At 53.1% G+C, this 20,268-nt stretch overlaps 6 protein-coding genes across 6 annotated transcripts; 4 read left to right on the forward strand and 2 right to left on the reverse strand.

Annotated features, from left to right (window-relative positions):
* Positions 1–174: 174 nt before the first annotated feature.
* Positions 175–1,467, reverse strand: ATNIH1004_009898 (rRNA-binding ribosome biosynthesis protein RPF1; the record flags this gene model as incomplete). The annotated part of the gene is made up of 1 exon (XM_033574480.1): positions 175–1,467. One exon carries the CDS (start codon positions 1,465–1,467, stop codon positions 175–177), a length of 1,293 nt encoding a protein of 430 aa, XP_033422498.1.
* Positions 1,468–1,974: 507 nt separating this feature from the next.
* On the forward strand, positions 1,975–3,995 carry GRS1 (glycine--tRNA ligase; the record flags this gene model as incomplete). The annotated part of the gene is made up of 2 exons (XM_033574481.1): positions 1,975–3,558; positions 3,612–3,995. The coding sequence occupies 2 exons, from the start codon at positions 1,975–1,977 to the stop codon at positions 3,993–3,995; spliced, it is 1,968 nt and encodes a 655-aa protein (XP_033422499.1).
* A 185-nt stretch (positions 3,996–4,180) lies between these two features.
* On the forward strand, positions 4,181–6,160 carry ATNIH1004_009900 (uncharacterized protein; the record flags this gene model as incomplete). The annotated part of the gene is made up of 2 exons (XM_033574482.1): positions 4,181–4,303; positions 4,415–6,160. 2 exons carry the CDS (start codon positions 4,181–4,183, stop codon positions 6,158–6,160), a joined length of 1,869 nt encoding a protein of 622 aa, XP_033422500.1.
* A 1,077-nt stretch (positions 6,161–7,237) lies between these two features.
* Positions 7,238–13,260, reverse strand: CLA4 (Protein kinase; the record flags this gene model as incomplete). The annotated part of the gene is made up of 8 exons (XM_033574483.1): positions 7,238–7,650; positions 7,720–7,819; positions 7,891–9,937; positions 10,069–10,178; positions 11,594–12,608; positions 12,669–12,783; positions 12,867–13,055; positions 13,218–13,260. The coding sequence occupies 8 exons, from the start codon at positions 13,258–13,260 to the stop codon at positions 7,238–7,240; spliced, it is 4,032 nt and encodes a 1,343-aa protein (XP_033422501.1).
* A 487-nt stretch (positions 13,261–13,747) lies between these two features.
* Positions 13,748–15,088, forward strand: ATNIH1004_009902 (lysophospholipid acyltransferase family protein; the record flags this gene model as incomplete). Its single annotated transcript, XM_033574484.1, has 3 exons — positions 13,748–13,859; positions 14,022–14,613; positions 14,689–15,088. The coding sequence occupies 3 exons, from the start codon at positions 13,748–13,750 to the stop codon at positions 15,086–15,088; spliced, it is 1,104 nt and encodes a 367-aa protein (XP_033422502.1).
* A 690-nt stretch (positions 15,089–15,778) lies between these two features.
* ATNIH1004_009903 (putative RNA polymerase II transcription elongation factor (Ctr9)) lies at positions 15,779–19,434 on the forward strand (the record flags this gene model as incomplete). Its single annotated transcript, XM_033574485.1, has 2 exons — positions 15,779–16,630; positions 16,708–19,434. 2 exons carry the CDS (start codon positions 15,779–15,781, stop codon positions 19,432–19,434), a joined length of 3,579 nt encoding a protein of 1,192 aa, XP_033422503.1.
* Positions 19,435–20,268: the final 834 nt, after the last annotated feature.

Below are 20,268 nucleotides of genomic sequence, written 5' to 3' on the forward strand. Positions count from 1 at the left end.
AGAAGATAGGACGCACCTGCTTCTTTTATCCTCTAGCTTGTTCAATACTCTCGATAAGTAATTTCCTCTACAACAAGACGGTGTTTAGCAATGTAGATGAAAAGACCTGCCAAAACACAACCAATTCCCATTTTGATGCTGAACTCCAGCCAAACCCAAGAAGATGCAATACATTCACAGTTGAAATTTCGTCCGCTGTTTCTCCATGCCTCCCTTCCATTCCCACTCCTGCCCGCTGGCTCGTTGAATACCCTTATCAACTCGTCGCAGCTTAAGGGTAAAATTGGGCCCCAATGTTTGAAGGCCGGCTCGTAAGCCCTCGGCCCCCTTCATCTCCTTTCCATCCGCCCCGACAACGCTCTTCTCCGTCTCTCGCTTCTCCCGAAACACGTATCGGTGCCTCCTCACAAAGATGTAGTCGCGCTGATTGTGCAGCGTCACTACTTGGCGTCCTTCAAGATCCGGTTGGGGTGGGAATAGGGTCCGGAAGAGATGGGCTGTGAGGAGACCCAGCGGGGTGCGGAAATTGTTGAGGATCAATTCCGGCCAGTGATCTGTGGGGTTTCCATGCCCGGGAAGCTTCTTTCCTTCCACCCAATTACTTATGCTAAAGTGGAACATCGGACCTTTGGGTAGGTGAACGACATCGAGGCCGGATGGCCGCTTCTGGTCTTCTCGAAGAATGATGAGGGCGGTGTATTGCCGGTTCGAGGCAAACGAAGCAATTTCGCGGATAGAGAACTGGTGAGAGTAACGGTGGGCGGTCCGGCGAATGTATACGCTGTTGGGGAATAGCGTCGTAAGGACTTTAGCCTCGTCGTGGAGGGTCGAGTGGAGGGAGGTGGTGATCAGAACCTTGGGGGTTTTTGGTGTGTCCGAGGAGAAAAGCGATGGGAACTTGGCCGCCAGGGCTTCAGGGGCCAGATTCAGATTCGTACTCTTCGTCGACTGACTCGGACTCGTAGCGCGCTCGGTAGCCGAAGGAATCAAGGGTCTCCGTCGCCCTCGATCGTTATCCGTATCGTCCTCGTCACTGCTCTCCTTCTCATTATCGTCGTCGCTGCTGCTGGCCAGCATACTATCCACGTCGTCGAGATCATCCTGCGACTCCTCCAATCCCTGTTCCGAAGGTTCTAGAGGTTGGTTGAGTTTGTCGTCCTCCTGTTTCTGTCTCTTGATGCGCTCAACGTCGACACTCAGACCCAATCCATCCTCGGCGTCGCTGTCCGGCTCGTCCCACACCCGTTTTCGCTCCAAAGTCAAGGGAACATTGCGCTTAAGACGTTCCTCCCTGAGTTTGGGGTTCTTGGACTCCTCCTTCTTGAATGCATAGCGTTCTGCTCGGCGAGCGGCGTCCTTGGCACGCTTTCTCTTGACATGAAGAAGCTGACGCCTTATCTTATTGGCGGGTTTCACATCCGAGGAGACACTCAGGGGAGGCCTCGCCAGTGAATTTTTGGAGGCCATCTTGGAAGGGGGAGAGTGGATGGATGGAAAGCAAATTCCTGTGGTTTCTTTCTATACGCCTTGCAGAAGAGACGAAACAATTTGGAGCGGATAAAGGTTCGGCCGGCGGTGAAAGCAGGATTCTGCCCGGACAGCATTGCGAACTTCAACGGCATCCTCGTTGGATCTTTCGGACGTCTTTGCAGGGAAAAGAAGGCGAACAAACAAATCAATCGAGAGACGAGGGAAACAACTGACTAGTATTCTACCCCAGAACATCCAGCTTGCCCCAAGAGCATGACTTGCTAAACATTTTTCCCCACCCCGAATCGAATTGCAGCTGAAACCCCTGTCGCGTCACGTGCGGAGCGGATGACTCAGGCCGTTCGCTTCTTTGTTCTTCCCCGCCGTCCGTCTTTTCTCCTAGTCCGAAACCCCGCTAGAAGAGGCCTCCGTTGCTTTTCGCCCTGTGCTGTCACCTTTGCCTGCCAACCGTTCCAGATCTCCGTGAAGAAGAGGAAGAACAACATGGCGACCGTCACCACCAAGACCGGCCAGGTCGTCGACCGTTTGGCCTTGGACTCAATGCTACGTCGTCGACTCTTCTACACCCCATCATTCGAGATTTACGGAGGTGTCTCAGGCCTCTATGACTACGGCCCTCCCGGTTGCGCGGTGATGAATAATATTATCGACCTGTGGCGGAAGCATTTCGTGTTGGAGGAGGATATGCTGGAGGTGGATTGTACCATGTTGACCCCGCATGAGATTCTGAAGACCAGTGGACACGTCGAAAAATTCGCCGATTGGATGTGCAAGGACCCTAAGACTGGAGAGATCTTCCGTGCCGACCACCTGGTGGAGGAAGTCCTCGAGGCTCGTTTGAAGGGCAACAAGGAAGCGCGTGGCCAGAAGGTTGTTGTGGATGAGGAGAAGGAGGCCAAGAAAAAGAAGAAGGCCAATACGAAAGCCGTCAAGCTGGATGATGCGGTCGTCAAGGAATATGAGGAGGTCCTGGCCCAGATTGACAACTATGACGGTCCCGAGCTGGAGAAGATCATTGCTAAGTACGATATCCGGAATCCCACGACCGATGGCAATCTTCTTCCCCCTGTCGCCTTTAATTTGATGTTCCAGACCTCAATCGGACCTAGCAGCAACATGCCAGGCTACCTGCGGCCCGAAACCGCGCAGGGTCAATTTTTGAACTTCCAGAAGCTGCTGGAGTTTAACCAGCACTCCATGCCCTTCGCATCGGCCTCTATCGGCAAGTCGTTCCGTAACGAGATCTCGCCCCGTGCGGGTCTCTTGCGAGTGCGAGAGTTCCTTATGGCTGAGATTGAGCACTTCGTTGACCCCGAGGGTGGCAAGAAGCACGCTCGCTTTGAGGAAGTCAAGGATGTAGAGATGTGCCTGCTCAACCGCACTGTTCAGCTGGCCGGCAGCACTCAGACTGAGAAGATGACCATCGGCAGGGCCGTCGAGATTGGCCTGGTGGACAATGAGACTCTCGGTTACTTCCTCGTCCGTATTCAGCAGTTCTTGTTCAAGTTGGGCGTGGACCCGGCAAGGCTCCGCTTCCGCCAACACATGGCCAACGAAATGGCACACTATGCAGCCGACTGCTGGGACGCTGAGCTGCAGACCAGCTACGGATGGATCGAATGTGTCGGCTGCGCCGACCGAAGTGCGTATGACCTGACTGTTCACAAAAACAAAACTGGGGCCCCCCTGGTTGTCCGCGAGCCGCGGGCGGAACCCCTCAAAATCGAAGAGTGGCAGGCCGATTTGGACAAGAAGAAGTTTGGCCCTCGCTTTAAGAAGGATGGCAAGACTGTGGCCGCTGCCGTCGATGCACTTTCTCAGGAGCTACTGGAGAAACTGGCTTTAGATCTGGAGCAGCAGGGCAAGATTGAGGTGGATGTCGAAGGGGTCGGCTCCGGCAAGGTTGTGCTGGACAAGGAACTGATCACGATCGAGAAGCGGACGCGGGTTGAGAATATCCGTGAATACACGCCGAGTGTGATTGAGCCATCGTTCGGTATTGGCCGGATCTTCTACAGCATGATTGAGCATATCTATTGGTCTCGGGAAGCCGACGAGGCGCGTGGGGTATGTGTTTGGTTCCTCCCTCCACCGATTTCTTCGACTAATGATGTATATAGGTTCTGTCTTTCCCTCCCCTAATTGCGCCGACCAAGGTCCTCGTCGTGCCCCTGTCGTCGCATGCGTCGTTCCGCCCTCTGACGCAGCGCCTGATGACGACGTTGCGGCGGATGGGCGTTTCGAACCGAGTGGATGACTCTTCGGCCAGTATCGGAAAACGATACGCGCGCAATGACGAGTTGGGCACGCCGTTCGGCATCACAGTGGATTTCCAGTCCGTGAACGACAACACCTTCACGCTGCGCGACCGCGACTCGACGAAACAGGTGCGAGCCAGTGAGGAGGAGATTGTCCAGACTATCAAGTCGTTGGTGGATGGCGAGGAGACGTGGGAGGATATCTGCAAGCGACTTCCGGAATTTACCGGGCAGGAGGTTGAATAGAGCTAGAAATAGATTGCTGTTTTGTAGATGAAGCCAAACTAGAGCCCTGCTTATATTAGTCACCAGATCACATGTCTCGATCCCGCCAGTTGGTCTGTTCGACGATCATTTCTCTCTCCCTCTCCAGCTTCATCCTATTCTTCTGTTCCATCCACCCCCTGGATGGTCTGGTCTATCTCTGCATCATGGCTCCATCCATTCCTTCAGCAAAGCTGACCCTCTCCTGTCCTCTGTTCGCGGCCGACTTCGACCCGCGCAACCCCGACTTTCTCCTTGTTGCTGGTGGAGGAGGTGAAAGTCGCTCGGGCGTGGGCAATAAGATCGCAAGTACTACCCTGGATTTGCTTCTGTCAATTCTACATCTCCCGTTCTGTCTATGCCCGTGGTCTTGAGTGCTAACCGCCCGATCCCTACAATAGACTCTCTTGGATACATCCAAACGTCATGAGATCTCTGAAGTGGTCGACATCGAACTATCGCGTGACGAAGACTCTGTGACCTCGCTGGCGACGGCGCATGCAAGCGACGACTCGATCATTGCGTTGGCCGGCATCAACAGCTCTATCGCGGAGCAGGAGCGCGGCAACAATGCGCATCTGAGATCCTTCCAGATCGATTACCCTCCACGTCGACAACTTGGTGCAGCGAGCGCAGATGAAGGCGCGAGCACGGAAAAGGAGATCCAGGCAGCAGCGCTTCGCCAACAGAGGAAAACCTCCGCCTTGTCTCGCGTGCCACTCTTCCGAACGAAGCCTGGTGCTACGGGAACCTACCAGAGAATCACTCGATTGTCGCCTTGGAGAAATGCTGAGTCCCCACGCGTCGCGGCCATTACCACGGGGCTGGCTCCCTCGGGCGAGATCGTCTTCTTCAATGCGAGCACAACAACCCCCAACGCGTCCGATGTCATCGGGAGAATCCGCTTAGACAGTGATGAGGAGGCAGAGGATGTGGATATTATCCGGTCGCCGGCTGATGGGAAATTCCTAGTTGCCTATACCAATGGCGTCAAGGTCTTCACTTGTCAGATCTCGCCGGACGTAAGATCCAACGCCTCGCCGGATGTGGCCTGCGTGTATACCACCCCGTTGCCGGAGAAGACCCCGAAGACCAGGCCCAAATTCCGCGCGCTACGCTTCATCTCGCCGACGACATTGGCATTACTCCAAAATGCGCCAGACCGCCAAGGTTGCGAGCTTGTGCTACTCGACCTGCGTCCGACAGCATCCTTCCCAAAGTCCTCGGCATCCGTCGTTCGTCGCAAGAAACTCCGCAGGGCGATGAAGATTGGCCTCGGTCTAGATGTCTGCCGGCTGGGCACGAAGCCGGAGACCCAACAACAGGTCGCCATCGCCGTCGCCGGGAGTGATCTGTCGATCGAGGTTCTGACGCTGGAGTCGAATCCTGAAGGTGGCCACGGCAAACTCCGCCCTTACACCACCCTGCGCGAGGTGCATCCCTTCTCCATGACCAAGATCTGCTTCTCGCCGTTCTCCCCTCCACCACAGCCAGTCACTCCCGAAACACCGCCCCAGTACATCAAGCTAGCTTCCATCAGCCTGGGGAATACCGTCGTCGTGCACACCTTCCCCTTGTCGCCATCGCCGCCGTCCAGTCGTACCCCACGGTACGTTCTTGTCATGCCGTACGACGTGGACGCATGGACGAGTCTCTCCAGTGGCCTTGTCGCCCTTTTCTCCATCATGGCCGTCTGCTTCCTGGTCCTAGCCTTCACGGAGATCCGCGGCGTCATGCCCCCCTATCTAGGCGTCACGGAATGGCTTCCCCCCGATGTCCGCGAACCCTTCGTCCGTCCGTACAACACTCCGCCGCCGGGTCAGCAATCGGCTTTGGTCTCCTCGGCCGTCCCTACCATGGAGGTGCTATTCCAGAAGCAATCCCTGCGGGATTTTCTTCGTGCCCGCTCTGCCTCTACCGCCGATGACACAGGCAATTCCATCCTCGTGCGCTGGAGTTCTGACCGCAACGAGCCTTTCATCTACACGGTCTCTACCTCCCAGCTTGGAGGGGCCCCCCGTCGCTGGGAAGACCTTCCGGAACAGGACCGGCTCCTATGGACCCAACGCCTGTCGGATTCCGGCCATGAGATCGCCGGAGATGATGAGACGCTTCTGCAGGATCTCCTTTTTGAAACAGAGGACTAAACATACCTGATCGCGTGATATCCTCCTACTTCTATGTCTTGCCTTTTCTTGAGGTCTTTTTGTTATAGAGCGATATAAAGCGAAGAGGGCCTTGTGTATGTATTCTATCACGAGTTGTCTACGATTGTACGGTATATTTGAATCAGACTCCCTTATATCATCAACATCTGACCGTGATATGTCAACGAAAATATGAATAAATTTCAATTCCACAAATTCCTTCAACAACTCCTAGACAACCCTAGCAGCCTCAAAAGGACTCATCGAGCCTGCTATGCATTGTTGGGTACTGCCCATTCATCGTGAGCCTTTCTTTTAATAAAGAAAATGCTTTCCCAGTGCGCCTATCGGCGCATCCAACTCGCCGAATTCCATTTCTTCCTACATCCCTTTTCGCTTTCAATGCACAGACAAGGTAAAGGTTGTTGGACAGGCACTTTGTAAGTTGGCTTCCATTGGGCGAAGCGGCGATTTATTAATGACTGTGCTGAAGGGTTGGCATTCACTGCTTACAAGCAGACGCTCCCGCAATGGGTAGGTCAATAACCCATGCCTACTGCCGCTTCCGCTTCCTTATTCATCTTTGTCTGTTTCCCCATCTTTCTCTCTTACTCCTCAACAAAAAGGATTTTGAGGTCGGACCAGTGCCTGACAGGAACGAGCCACCAGTGTCATCAACATTACACTCGAGTACTCACCTCGCTTCATCACGGGGGAGGAAGACGAGCTGAATACAACTGGTGCAAAGGGGGAGAGATAGGTAGATTATTCACAATAATATAGGAAAGGCAAGAAAAGCAAGAAACCAAATAGTAATAAACGCCAAAGATAAAAACGCCGAATTATCCATGCCAAGCGTGCAAACAAAAGACACAGCTTTGTATGTCGGATATCAGACAAGAGGAAACTTATTGCAATGCAGGTCATAACGGAATAGCGAAATCATCCGGATGAGAGTAGATGGGACTCATATGAGCGTGAAATGAAATCGGTGGTAAATCGTCAGAAGGGGGGAGACATGTCGGATGGTAGGAGACTTGCTCAGACAACAAAGCACAGGTGCGAGTCGGTAGCACCTCACTGTCCATTGTTTTTCTTCCACCGCAATAACTCGGCCAAGCTGGCGAGGCTGCAGCCAGTTTTGAGGAACTCATGGGCCAACAACTCGTCTGCGGTGGCACGGCTGCGGACATCGACACAGAGGCAGACACTGAGGAAGGACTTAAGCTCCTTGCTCAGCTTCTCCGGTTTCTTCAGACGGGGGGTACCATTTGTCGCGATGAGGTACAAGGCTTTGAGTGGTTCCTCGTTCAAGTAAGGAGGCTCCGACTCAATCATCTCGATGGCCATGATTCCTAGAGACCAGCAATCGACTTTAGGGCCGTATTCCTTCTGTTTGACCACTTCGGGTGCCATCCAGTATGGAGTGCCGACCATCGTTGCACGCTTGTTTTTCGACTCGGTGAGCTTAGCACAGAACCCAAAATCGGCTGACGGGAGATTTGTTGTCAGCATTGGCTCCTATATTGCACCGACCAGGAGGGTAGATAGTTACTTACTGATCTTGACGTGGCCGGCGCGATCAAGAAGAACGTTGTCACTCTTGATGTCACGATGAATGATATTCTGGCTATGCAGATGAGCCAGTCCTTGGCAGGTCTTTCATGAGACAGTTAGGATCATTCGGACATGCATCCCGCTTAACCGTTATTACATGGTGGTTGACATACCTCTGCACATATCGTGGCGATTTGATCCTCCTGGATCACGGGGTTGTTGTCAATGACGTCCGTTAAGGCACCGCCCTCCATGAACTCCATGACAACCCAGAGCTCATTGCTCTGTTCCTGTAGGAACGAGTCCAGGAAGTTGACGATGTTCGCATGCTGGCTGTCCTTCATCACAATAATTTCGTTAACGATTAGCTCCTTTCGGGGCTGGCTGCGCAGGTCCATCTGCTTGATAGCCACCTGGCACCGGGGGCCGTATTGGCGATACATCTCCCGCGCAACTGGGGAAACGGCATGCTCCTTTACCCGTGCCACGTACACAGATCCCGACGCACCTTGACCGATCTTGCGTTGCTTGCTGTAGGATTCGTTAGGGTTATCTTTAGAAACCACCGATCTGAGACGATCCATCACTTCATTTTCACTCATGTTAGACATGCGAACCTCCCTCTGTCGGGGTTGCTCTGGCTTCTTGGTCAACGCAGCCTCGGCCTGACGGACGCCATCGGGGACATTCGCCTTATTAGTGGTCTGCTTGTTTGCGATGTTCAGGGGTTTCACGGGCTGCACAGGAGCGGGAAGTTTCGTGGGAGGAGGTCCCTGAGCCGGTGGTCCCTTAGCGTTGCTGTTCGGAGCGCGCGTAGCGGATGGTTGAGCCCGGGCATCATGCGGAGGGTATCGTGAGCTGGGGGAACCCTCGTCTGGCCGAGAGCCAGGGGCGCGTGAAGACCCATAGTCTCCAGGCCGGTGTCCCTGGTTTGAAGCAGTTGGCGGAGATGGCGCTGGGCGCTGAGCTGTCAGGTGGCGAGAAGGATCTTGGGATCGGCCTGATCCCGGAGCCTGCGGGGCAGGGCGGCTTGGTTTATAGCGGTCATTCACCGAGGGTTCGGGACCACCGTAGCCTCCCAGTTCCTGCTTAGCGAGGGGGACACGGGTCTTTGGTAGAGAGGCATTGTACACTTCTTGGTCGAGCCGGTTCTGCTCGTCTTCGCGCAGGCGCGCCCGGCGAACATCGACCTCCACCCGGCGGCGCTCCTGCTCCGCCATCTCCTTCATCCGTTCCAGTTGCTGCTGCTGCTCCAGTGCCCGATCCGACTCGGGTTTACCCTGTGACTGGACAGGAGATGAGCGACTCGAAGGGCCACTGTCCAGGCGCTGCGAGGGAGCAGGCGGTGGTGGTCGTGGGGGCGCAATCGAGTTGCCCATGGAGCCATTATTGTAGGATTTCGATGACTGGCTGGAGGAGGTTGAGCCAAGCCCTGCATAATACTGGGGGTTTTGCTCGCGCATCTTGATATCCGAATAGAACTCCAGCACTTCGATGACGGCCTGGGGGTTCTTCTTGTAGTCCTCCTTCGTAATGGCCGAGGCCGTTAACAGTCTTTCCCACTCGGGCGGCAGGCCAACAAAGGCTCCGGTTTGTGGATCAAAGCCGACATGGACGCGATGGCTGAAATTGGTCGGGTTACTCACGCCACCCATGCCGGGACAGCGTTCGTAGATCTTATCGATCCAGTCGTAGATCTCGTCGTCACTCTTCACTTCACAGGTGATGCTCTTGGTAGGCACGTCGCGAGTAATCAGGGCCGACTTAGATGAGGCATCTTTCGGGTTGGCCAGGCGGACGATCTCGAAGGCCATCCGCGTGTCTTCCGAGCGCGAAACCCCGGTGACAGTCGAGAGTGGGATGGAAAGAACGACCTTCCCGGTCTCATTCTTCAGAAAGTCCAAGCGGAACTCCCGCAGAATCAGATATCGCTGGTTCCAAGTGGCCAGAAACTTGTCCTCTTTGGAGCGCACATAGCCCTCTTTAATCACGGCAACCCCGCCCTGTAGGGACTGGTTCGTTTTGGTCGGCATGAGGGAAGTCGAACTGGTATTGGGGAACAGAGACAAGTTGCCGGATCCTGGCGTGCTCGGGGAGTTTAGGTTCATTTGGCTAAATGAGGTGGCTGCGGACTGAGCTGGGGGGAGATTCAGCTTGGGACGGTCGCCGGGGGGGCGAGGGGCCGGTCCGGGGTTCATGAACTGTTCAGGTGAATACATGCTGCGACATAGTGAGCATGTGATCGCCAAATAGATTTCTATTGAACCAGATTGATAGAGAAATATTCAGAAGATAGGAGAAGAGAAAGAAGGAGAAAAGAAGGGGGGGGAAGGTGTGCGCAAATGACATACTTGGTCATTGTCCAGGTGTGGAGCGAGACGCAAAGGCCTCGAGAATCCGACACACTGACAGAGGTCAAGAGTGGGGAGTCGGTGAGATGATTTGGCTCAGGAGCAATTAACTGCAGAGGGCGTCAGCCTTGACAGGGCGATCCAGACCAGAACCGCGTAATTCAATTCCCAAGAGGACAAAGAAGAAGAGGGGAGGGGAAGGGGAATTCTCGGGGTCTGGACGGGGCGAATTCGAGAAACATCGGTTTGAACAACGTCAAGGGACCCTGCAGGTTTTTCTTCTTTTTCTGATCACCATTGATATTTTCCAGAGGGGTTTCTTACCGGGATGAATGGACGAGAGAGAAAGAGAGAGGAGGGGGAGGAAGGGAGGTCGCTCTCTCTGAATGTGGGTGGCGCGCTTGGAGAGGACGCGGTGAGAGAGCCGCCAGTGCAACTGCGGGATGGGCCTTAGAAGATTCACCAGCAAAAGGATGGGACCAGGACCAGAATAGGATGAAGACCAAGATCAGGGAAAGATGAGATGGGATGAATGGGGTGAAATGAAAGTAATAACAAAATTATTTTCAAAAACAAAAGAGCAGAGGGAGAAAGAGAGAGGCAGAGAGAGAGAGAGGGAGAGAGAAAGGGAGGAGGGGACAGGGAGGGCAAGTAAATGAAGTTTTAACTAAACCCAACTGGGTGTCTCTGCTCTTTCGGGCGCTTGCAGGAGTTCTTTGTATGTACGAAGTATAGTCATAGATCTCTCCCTCCCTCTCTCGTGTGATCTAGTACACAGGCTGATCGATCCATCTCTCTATTTACACTTTTCCCTCGACGTCTCTTCCTACTTTAGCTCCATGATGATGGACTGCCATCTGTTCCAGAAGCCTCATCCTGAGACATAACAACCCAAATCTTTCTTCCTTAGGGTGCCACTAATGTCCTCCCGATAGAGCGACCGGTTGGCTAACTCGACTCCACACGGGGCCAAAAAGGAAGTTAGTTAGCTAGACTCACTCAGATTGATTGATATTTGATTGACCCATTCGTTTATCTTGTCAGTGAAAGAAAACGCCTGGAAACTGAGTCGAGGCCTGGGAAAAAAGGCAGCCGTCAGTTGATGGAAAGACACCAAAAAAAAATACCATTCTTCATCTTCTTCTTCGTCCCCGTCCACAGTCCCAAGTGGCTGGATTCTGAAACAGATCCTCATCTTCGCATTTCAATCGAGTCAGGTCGATCATGTACCGGTCCACGCCGTGTCGCCATCCCAGCCACCCAACTGATCATTCCAAGGACCAAAGTTGGGGATTCATGATTCGTCTGGCGATAATCTTCGAGATCAGCTTCCTTCCGCCCCGTGTGGATATGCTAGTTCTATCTATCGGAGCCTACATTGTTCCACATACAACAGATGCATATATATCATAAGGGGCGTTGCTCGCATCAGCATCAAGATCTAGCTACCAATCGGGAGGATTCACTGTTATGGCTCCTCACCAAATGGGTGGTTGAATTTCAACAGCCCATTCAATCCGCCTACCCAGCCATCATGCGCCTCGCCACCCACGATCCTGCGCATCACGCACGGGACGCCGCCTTGCCATTCATTCTTGCCGTGCCGCATCTCTTCATTCCACACTCGGGCTTCCATGCCAACCGCCATTCCCTGTCCCATATTGACACCGTCAATACTCATCTCCAGCTCCCGGCCCCGGTTCTTCTCACTCAAGCGTAGTGTGATTGGCGTACTGGACGGCAGAACCAAAGGGCGGAAACTAAGGCTCCGCGCGCAGATCGGGGTGAGCAGAACGGACGGCACCAATGGATGTACGATACTCCCTCCACTACTGAGGCTATAGGCAGTACTTCCGGTGGGCGTCGAGATGATGATGCCGTCCGCGACGGCCTCCGTCAGAAACCGTCCGCCGACGTACACATCCACCACGGCAAGATGCGGCTCCTTTCCACGGTGGAGAAGCACCTCGTTCATCACATATACCCCCTCTCTGCCCAAGGTCCCCTGCATGGGAACGGATTCCTCGTTCCGTTGAACTGGTTTCCCGTCGGCTGTGAATAGCCCTACCTTTAGACGATTCCGCATCAGAATGTGAGCGCCACGGCTCGATCCCATCGACTTTCCACGGATCGAGGACCATCCGGTTGGGCCTATCCCCGGCGGCAGCCCGTCGTCTGCTACAGTCAAGTCGCGGCCCTCCAGCACGGGTGCCCGGTCCCCAACTCCCGCCCCGGACATGTATACTTCGCGAAATGCGCGCTTGTACTCGGCGAACTTCCATTCACTTAAGAACCCCAAGGTGCCCATGCTGAACGACAGGACAGGGGGTACATTGTAGCACGTAGCAAACAACGATGAGGCATGTAAGATGGTACCATCTCCTCCAAGAGTAACAGTAAGATCCGCCTTCTTGTGCAGCGCAGCCGGCAGCCGGTCCAGCTGGGTCGTGTAGACGGGAAAAGGAAGGGATGAATGCACCTCTGCTGCCGTTTTGGGCTCTAGAATGATGGCGACCAACGGATATGTGGACATGACATGGCTATGTAGGCACAAAGAGAGTCAGTGTGTCTGGCCCGTGAGAAGAAGCGGGCCCGCATACTTTGCAAATTCGATCAGAGACTCTGTGACCTCCGGGACGCAATTCTTTTTGACCACAAAGATATTCCTGAGAGGCGCGGGCCAGTGTAGAGAGAGAAGGTCACCTTCTTGGAATTCTGATATAGAAGAAGTACCACCGTCAGTACATAGCATCACTATGCCCTGAAAGGGCAGAATGGAGCGATACGATGACGCACACCTTGGTATTTGGGTATCAGTCGTTGAGGGAGCGTCTCAATATCTCGCATCTCATACCGACGCGAGGACGATGCAAAAGCTCGCGTCCATGATGTTCGTGTAGATCTCAGGGCTCCAGGCCGGATGGATAGCGTTCGAATAAGCGCAGGTCGCATCTTGACGTGGATGAAAAGTTCAGGCAAGAACTTGCCTAACACACTGTTAGCGGTACCCAACCAATCTGAGGGGCAAAATCAGAATTACCTCATTCAATAAACCTTGCTCATTTTTTTTACTGGATTAGAGCACGTGCGAACCAGCATCGAACAACCCCGTCAAGTCGGAGATGCGGCCATAATGAGATACAACAAACAGTCACGGCCACGGCTCTCACCGCCCTGTATGCCTGACGGCATGAGGAAAGGACGTCATGCTCCGTGGCTCCGTGTCCGGGTCAGGCATCGTCACTCCAAATTGAAACCTTCTTCTCTCGCTCCCCATGTGACCTCCTCGCTACTGTCATACAATATGGCATAAATCAAGTATTGACCTTGATTCTCCCTACATTGCTTTGTTCTTCCAAAGTCTCCTCTCCCTGTGCACCATACTTGGTACTATCTACTATCCGCCGGTTTGTTCTTTGTATGAAGCTTCCCCGGCTCTATCTACTCCTGCCGTTATTATACTAGCATGGACGATATACTAATCGTCCTGCAACTTCCAACAGACGTCTTTCTCCCTTGAGTAGTGGGGACCAAATTTGGCAGCAACAACCGAATCGAATATCTACAAATTGCCCCGGGCTCAAGTTAATAAACCCTAAAAGGGGGGAAAAAAAGAAAAAGAAAATAGGAGAGACAGAAAAGAAAGAATCATCCCGTCAAACTTCTCTTCTCCATTTCAATGGATAGCTCAGATCTTCGACGGCGAAAACAGGGCTCTCCCTCTGATCAACCTGCTGAGTGGGAGATGCAAAATGGGTATCGTAATGATGCAGAGCCCCGCTTAAAGCATGGTATTCCGATGCAGCTGCTACGGTCTTTGCTTTTGGCGACATGGTTCAATTGCTGCTGCGTTGTCATCATAGTGACCCAGTTGATTGGGTCTCCTTTATATCTTATAAATAAGGACTATTACTATAGTTTCATGGCATACACGAAACAATCGTTTGGACTAGTGATCACTGCTCTCACTCAATGGGGCTGTCCAACCTTTGTTCGAGTCTGTGGTGACCAGAGTGTACGCGATCAGATTCAGCTGACCAAGGATGGTCGATTGAAGACGCAATTTCCGGAACGCCTGGTGTTGATAGCCAACCATCAAGTCTATACTGACTGGATCTATCTGTGGTGGGTGGCATATACGAATGCCATGCATGGCCGCATCTTCATCATTCTCAAGGAATCCCTGAAGTACATCCCAATAGCGGGGCAGGGTATGATGTTCTATGGCTTTATTTTCATGGCTCGCAAATGGCTCTCCGACAAGCCGCGGTTACAGCATCGCCTCGAGAAACTGAAGACCCAGCGCTCAGGTTCCAAATCCGACTCCCCAGATTACAGCCCTATGTGGCTCTTAATTTTCCCCGAGGGGACAAATCTATCAATCAACACTAAACGACGCAGTGATGAGTATGGACAGAAGCAGGGACTTTTGCCCTTGAGGCACGAGGTCCTCCCTCGGTCGACCGGTCTTTTCTTCTGTTTGCAACAATTGCGGGGCACTATTGATTGGGTGTATGACTGCACTGTCGCCTACGAGGGGCCTCCGTAAGTGTGAACCTTCCCATATCTGTTTTTTCTCTGTGGCCGCTCAATACTGATTGGCCCTGTATCGTAAAACAGAAAGGGCAGCTATCCGGACAAGTACTTTACTCTCCGGTCGACGTATCTGCAGGGGAGGCCTCCGACCTCCGTCAACATGCATTGGAGGCGGTTTGCTATGTCAGGCATTCCTCTTGAAGACCAAAAGGAATTTGATGGCTGGCTGCGAGACCGATGGACCGAAAAGGACCAGCTGCTTGAAGAGTACTTCGAGACGGGGAAGTTTCCCTCCGAACTGGCCGGTACGATCGACGGTGGAGAGGCATCCAAGGCACAGCGATCTGCAGCTGCCAACGGATATGCCGAGGCACATGTCCGTCTGGGGCACTGGAGTGAGCTCGGCCGCATATTCATGGTGTTAGCTGGCGTTGCACTCCTATGCAAGCTCCAGTTTTTTGGTTTTTGGCACGCAAGTAATTGATGGATCAAACTCGCAACTATATGATGGTCATTACCCATGGGTATGAGAGGTGATCTTTTATCAGAGTATAGCAACATCTACTTTATATTTTTGTTTTCATTGTCCCAGTAAGGCTGCATCTAGTGCATTACGATTAGATGATGTATTATTAAAAATAATTAAAAAATAAAAACAGAGTGTGCGTGAGTGACTAGTTAAATAAACCTCAATTTATTGCGAAGAGCAAGCTAAATACCTAGGACTTCAGCACAGCAATAAGCTCAGGACCTCGTTCTATGTATTGGTCTCTTCCCAGATTCCCTAGTTATTGTAATGGCCAATTGACAATAGACAGCCCAATTAGGGCATGGACATTCACCAGCCACGTGTGGCGGTGGCACCCAGCCTCAGCGCCGATCTGGTCCAGCCTGAGGCTTCCAACTTCGGCGGTTGAGAAAGACAGACTTTGTACTGCTTCAGTCGCAACACGGAGCTGTTCTGGCTCTTTCCGCAGCAAAGTAGAGGCTCCCATTGAATGGGCTCTTTCATATTTGCACTTCGTCTATGACACGATATGATATGGTCATGAGTTGAGTCTTTTATCCCAACCTTCTCCCCGGAACATTCGCATCTTCTTCAGTCCCATCCTCAACCTCTCCAACGTCTTCACCACAAGGAGACGCTTCTTCTATTATCTTACGCTTGCCCGCTATGGCACCTCTCCAGAATGGCGACACCAATGGTGTCAACGGCGAATCACCCACGATCAACTCGTTAGTCAATCTTCGTTTCTCCGACATCCCATCTGCCATCGATATTCCCGCGTCAACTCTCGATAGTGAGGTCGAAGTGAGTCTGGAAGGGCTTCCAGACGATCCCACAGAACTGTGTACTTTGCTGGAAAATGAAAAAGCGGCAAAGAATTTCTGGGTCATCATCGCTCTCGCGTATGCTAAACAGGAGCAAATCGACCACGCAATTGACATCCTGAACAAAGGACTAGCTTCGGCCGCTCACGGAGCGACCAAAGAGAAGCTGGGTCTACTGGGCTGGGTGTGCTGGTTGTTGATGCTGAAGAGCCGCCAAGCTCCCCGAGTCGCGTCCGAAGGGGAGCTGTACACCGAGGCTAAGACCAAAGACCACTATCTTCAGCTCGCGACATCGACATTGAACGAAGCCTCTCGGCTAAATCCAGCATTCCCACCGTTATTTCTCGCCAGAGGAGTCTTGTCCCTCCTGCGTTCCTCATTGTATCCTCCGAAACCAGTTCGTACCGGTACCGTCGACGGGTCTGAGAGGGTAGAGTCCCTGCGACAGGCTCTCAAATGCTTCGATGAATCATCTAAGGCATTCGGGGGCCGAAATGTAATGGCGATTCTTGGACGCGCCAGAACGCATTACATGCTTGGCAGATATGCGGAGGCGTTAGAAGGATATCAGAAGGTGTTGATGAAGATGCCTGGCTTGACAGACCCGGACCCTCGTATTGGAATCGGGTCCTGCTTGTGGCAACTGGGGTTTAAAGAACAGGCAAAAATTGCTTGGGAGCGAGCGCTGGCTCTTGTGAGTTTATTGTCGTCCGACGACATCATCCATCAGGTCCCACTGGAATGATGCTAATCTCACCCTTAACGGTGTAGAACCCGGATTCCAAAGTTGCCAACATTCTGCTAGCCGTCTATTACCTCTACGACAGCTCGCGGCATTCTACAACCGACCCGGCGTTTGGCTCTTTGTACAAGGTTGCCATGACCCAGTACACACAGAAAGCGTTCAAACTGGATAAGTCGTACCCCATGACTTGTGCGCTGTTTGGGGGGTATTTCCTCTTGAGGAAGTCCTACTCCACTGTGGATGCTCTGGCCCGTAAAGCCATTGAACGCACGGATGTGATGCAGATAGCTAGCGATGGATGGTACCTACTCGGTCGGAAAGCCCATTATGAAGGTGACGTTGCTCGCGCCACAGAGTACTACAACCGTTCCGACCAGGCTCGGGGCGGCAGTGATAAGGGGTATCTGCCGGCCAAGTTTGGTGCGGTTCAAATGCAGGTGTCTAACAAGGATTACGATGGCGCCAAGTTCCGGTTGGAGAAGATTATCCAACAGAGTAAGAACTCGGAGTGCATGACACTGCTCGGGGCTCTCCTGGCCGAGGAAGTCTTCGCGGCTCAGAACAGCAGTATCAAAGAAGACAAGTCGGCTGAAGCGAAGAAGGCTACCGGTCTTCTCGAATCGGTCCGGGCTCTTTGGAAAGATGAGGGCAAGAATCTCTCGCCGGATGAGTCAGTCTTGGTATATCTATCTCGGCTATATGAGAACACCGCTCCGGAGAAGAGTATGCAGTGTTTAACTCAGCTTGAAGAAATACAGCTGGCCGAGGTTCCCGATGAGGCGCGTTCCCAAGACCTCGAGGATGACGAGCAGATGAAGGCTGCACTCCGTGCGAACCTACCCCCGCAGCTTCTCAACAATATCGGCTGCTTCCTATACCAAGCGGAGAAGGCTGACCAGGGGCGGACCATGTTCCAAGCGGCGCTGGATGCCTGCGTCCGGTCGCAGGAGAAGGACAGCGAGCACGACACCGACGCTCTTGTCACAACCATTAGTTATAATCTTGGACGTGCCTACGAGGCTTTAGACATGCCTGAGGAGGCGAAGAAGGTCTACGAGGGTCTCTTGGAACGGCATGCCGACTACACCGAGGCCAATGCCAGGCTGACGTACATTGCCCTGCGGCAGAGCCCGACCGACGAGGGGCCCAAGAAAATGGCCAAGCTCTACGAGGCGGACTCGGCTAACCTCGAAGTCCGGGCCCTGTTTGGGTGGTATCTGAGCAAATCCAAGAAACGAACCGCGAATCTAGCCGAAGACCAAGAGCAGCGGCACTACAAGCACACCCTGCAGTACTTTGACAAGCATGATCGATACTCCCTAACTGGAATGGGCAACGTCCACCTCCTCACGGCGCGAGACATGCGGCGCGAAACCGATCAAGAGAAAGAGAAGCGTCGCAAGATGTACGAGCGGGCGGTCGAGTTCTTTGATAAGGCGCTTCACCTCGATCCCCGGAACGCCTACGCGGCCCAAGGCATTGCCATTGCCCTGGTGGACGACAAGAAAGACTATAGCGGCGCCGTACATATCTTCTCGAAGATTCGAGACACTCTGCGGGACGCCAGTGTTTATCTGAACTTGGGCCATGTCTACGCGGAGCTACGGCAGTACACACGCTCCATTGAACACTACGAGGCGGCGTTGTCCAAGGACCGTGCCCGCGACGCGCAGATCCTGGCTTGCTTGGGCCGAGTGTGGTTGCTGAAGGGTAAACAGGAGATGAACCTATCCGCTATGAAGACCGCTCTGGACTACGCTCAGCGTGCGCACGCCGTCGCGCCGACGCAGGTTCACCTGGAGTTCAATTTGGCATTTGTGCAAAACCAGATCGCGTCGCTAGCATACAGTCTGCCGGAGACGCAGAAGACCGTGCAGGATGTGGAAGACGCTGCCGAGGGGCTCCGCGAGGCGGTTGAAACATTCGGACGGATCGCGCAGGTGAAGAACCCCCCGTATCCGGCGGGGGCGCTGGAGCAACGAGCCAACATGGGAAAGACGATCATCAAGCAGCTGGAACGAGCTCTGCAGAGCCAGCGGGAATATGAAGAGAAGAACGCGGCCAAGCTGCAACAGGCGCGGGAGGCACGCGACGCCGAGATCCGACGGCGCGAGGAGGAAGTCCGAAAAGCCCAAGAGGCGGAACAGGAGCGGAAGCAGAGGGTCGCCGAGGAACGACAGCACATGATCGAGGAGGCTCAGCGGCTGGCAGAGCAACGAGCGGAAGAGGAACGCGCCAGGGAGGAAGCGGAAATGATGACTGAGTCCGAGACGGGCGCCAAGGTGAAGCGCAAGAAGAAGATATCGAAACGGAAGAAGTCGCGGGCGGAGGACGATTTTATTGATGACGGAAGGTCGCCAACCCGGGCCCAGAGTTCCGGACCTGAGAGCGACGGCGATGCAGCGCCCAAGAAACGTCGTCGATTGGAGCGCCGTTCGGGTGGAAGAGTGCAGGGCAAGTACAAGAGTAGTGAGATGGTCGTGGACTCCGATGATGAGGACGAAGTCGCCGACACTACGGGCGCACCTGACGAGGTGATGGGCGATACTGGGGTGGATGAGGATGAGGATGAGGAGAATGTGGTTCAACGACGCCGGGCGAAGGTGACGCGTCGGATTACCGACGAGGATGATGAGGAAGAGGAGGGAAGAAGGGAGAATGAACCGGGTAAGGAAGTGGGACATGAAGCTGAGGACGATGATGATGGGCTTTTTAGTGAGGGGCTGGGAGAGGAAGATACAGCGATGAAGTAGGAGTAGATGCGGCGCTCATTATTTGATTTGTAGTATATCTTGTCTTTTTTCTTTTTGTTTGTTTACCTTTCCAACCTTTCCAGTCTGTACTGTAGTGTCTATTGGCGTTGGGAGAATTGAAGGCTGATATCAAACCAACTACAACTTTACTAGATCAAAAAGAAAAAGCCAAAGTGTACTCCGTAGAGTCCCCTACAGCGAATCCAGCAGTGTGAGGATACACAATCATAGTAATAATAGTATCGACCATTATAGGATCCATACGAACCAGATGATATCACATTCATCAGTCTAATCGATCCAGCGACTAGGAAAGAATGTACTCCGTAGAATCTAAACAATCCCAATCCTGATCATCAGGAGGTCGAACGATGGAGCCATTGGGGGGGACCGGTGAAACGCGCTAGAGAGACTGACTTGAGTTAGAAATGAGAAGGCACCCTCTTAAGGTTGAGCCTGCGACAGTGGTGGAACTTGGGTCGTGGTAGTTTCAGACGCCATGATATGATCATCCCAAAAAAAAGAGGATGATGAAACCGACCCATGGCTGAAATCAGATCCGATCAGCTAGAGAGGGCGAGATTTTGAGAAATCCGAGCGATGTCAAAGTCTAAGCCTCGAAGGTCCTCCATGGAGACTCCGTTATATAAATCAATCCAGATGGGGAAACGGACTCTGTTTGACAGTCCCTTGGGACTTCGGACTCGATCGATCGATCGATCGATTGAACTCAGGCACATGTTTTGGAACTGCCGAGGGAAACTCTTTCATTCTAATTCTATCAAGAGAGGAGGATCAAGCCCTAATCCGCCCCTTTTTTCGGGAATTCGTCGT

The sequence above is a fragment of the Aspergillus tanneri genome, assembly GCF_003426965.1.
Source record: "Aspergillus tanneri strain NIH1004 chromosome Unknown AapTan_5_pilon_pilon_pilon, whole genome shotgun sequence".
NCBI lineage: Eukaryota > Fungi > Ascomycota > Eurotiomycetes > Eurotiales > Aspergillaceae > Aspergillus > Aspergillus tanneri.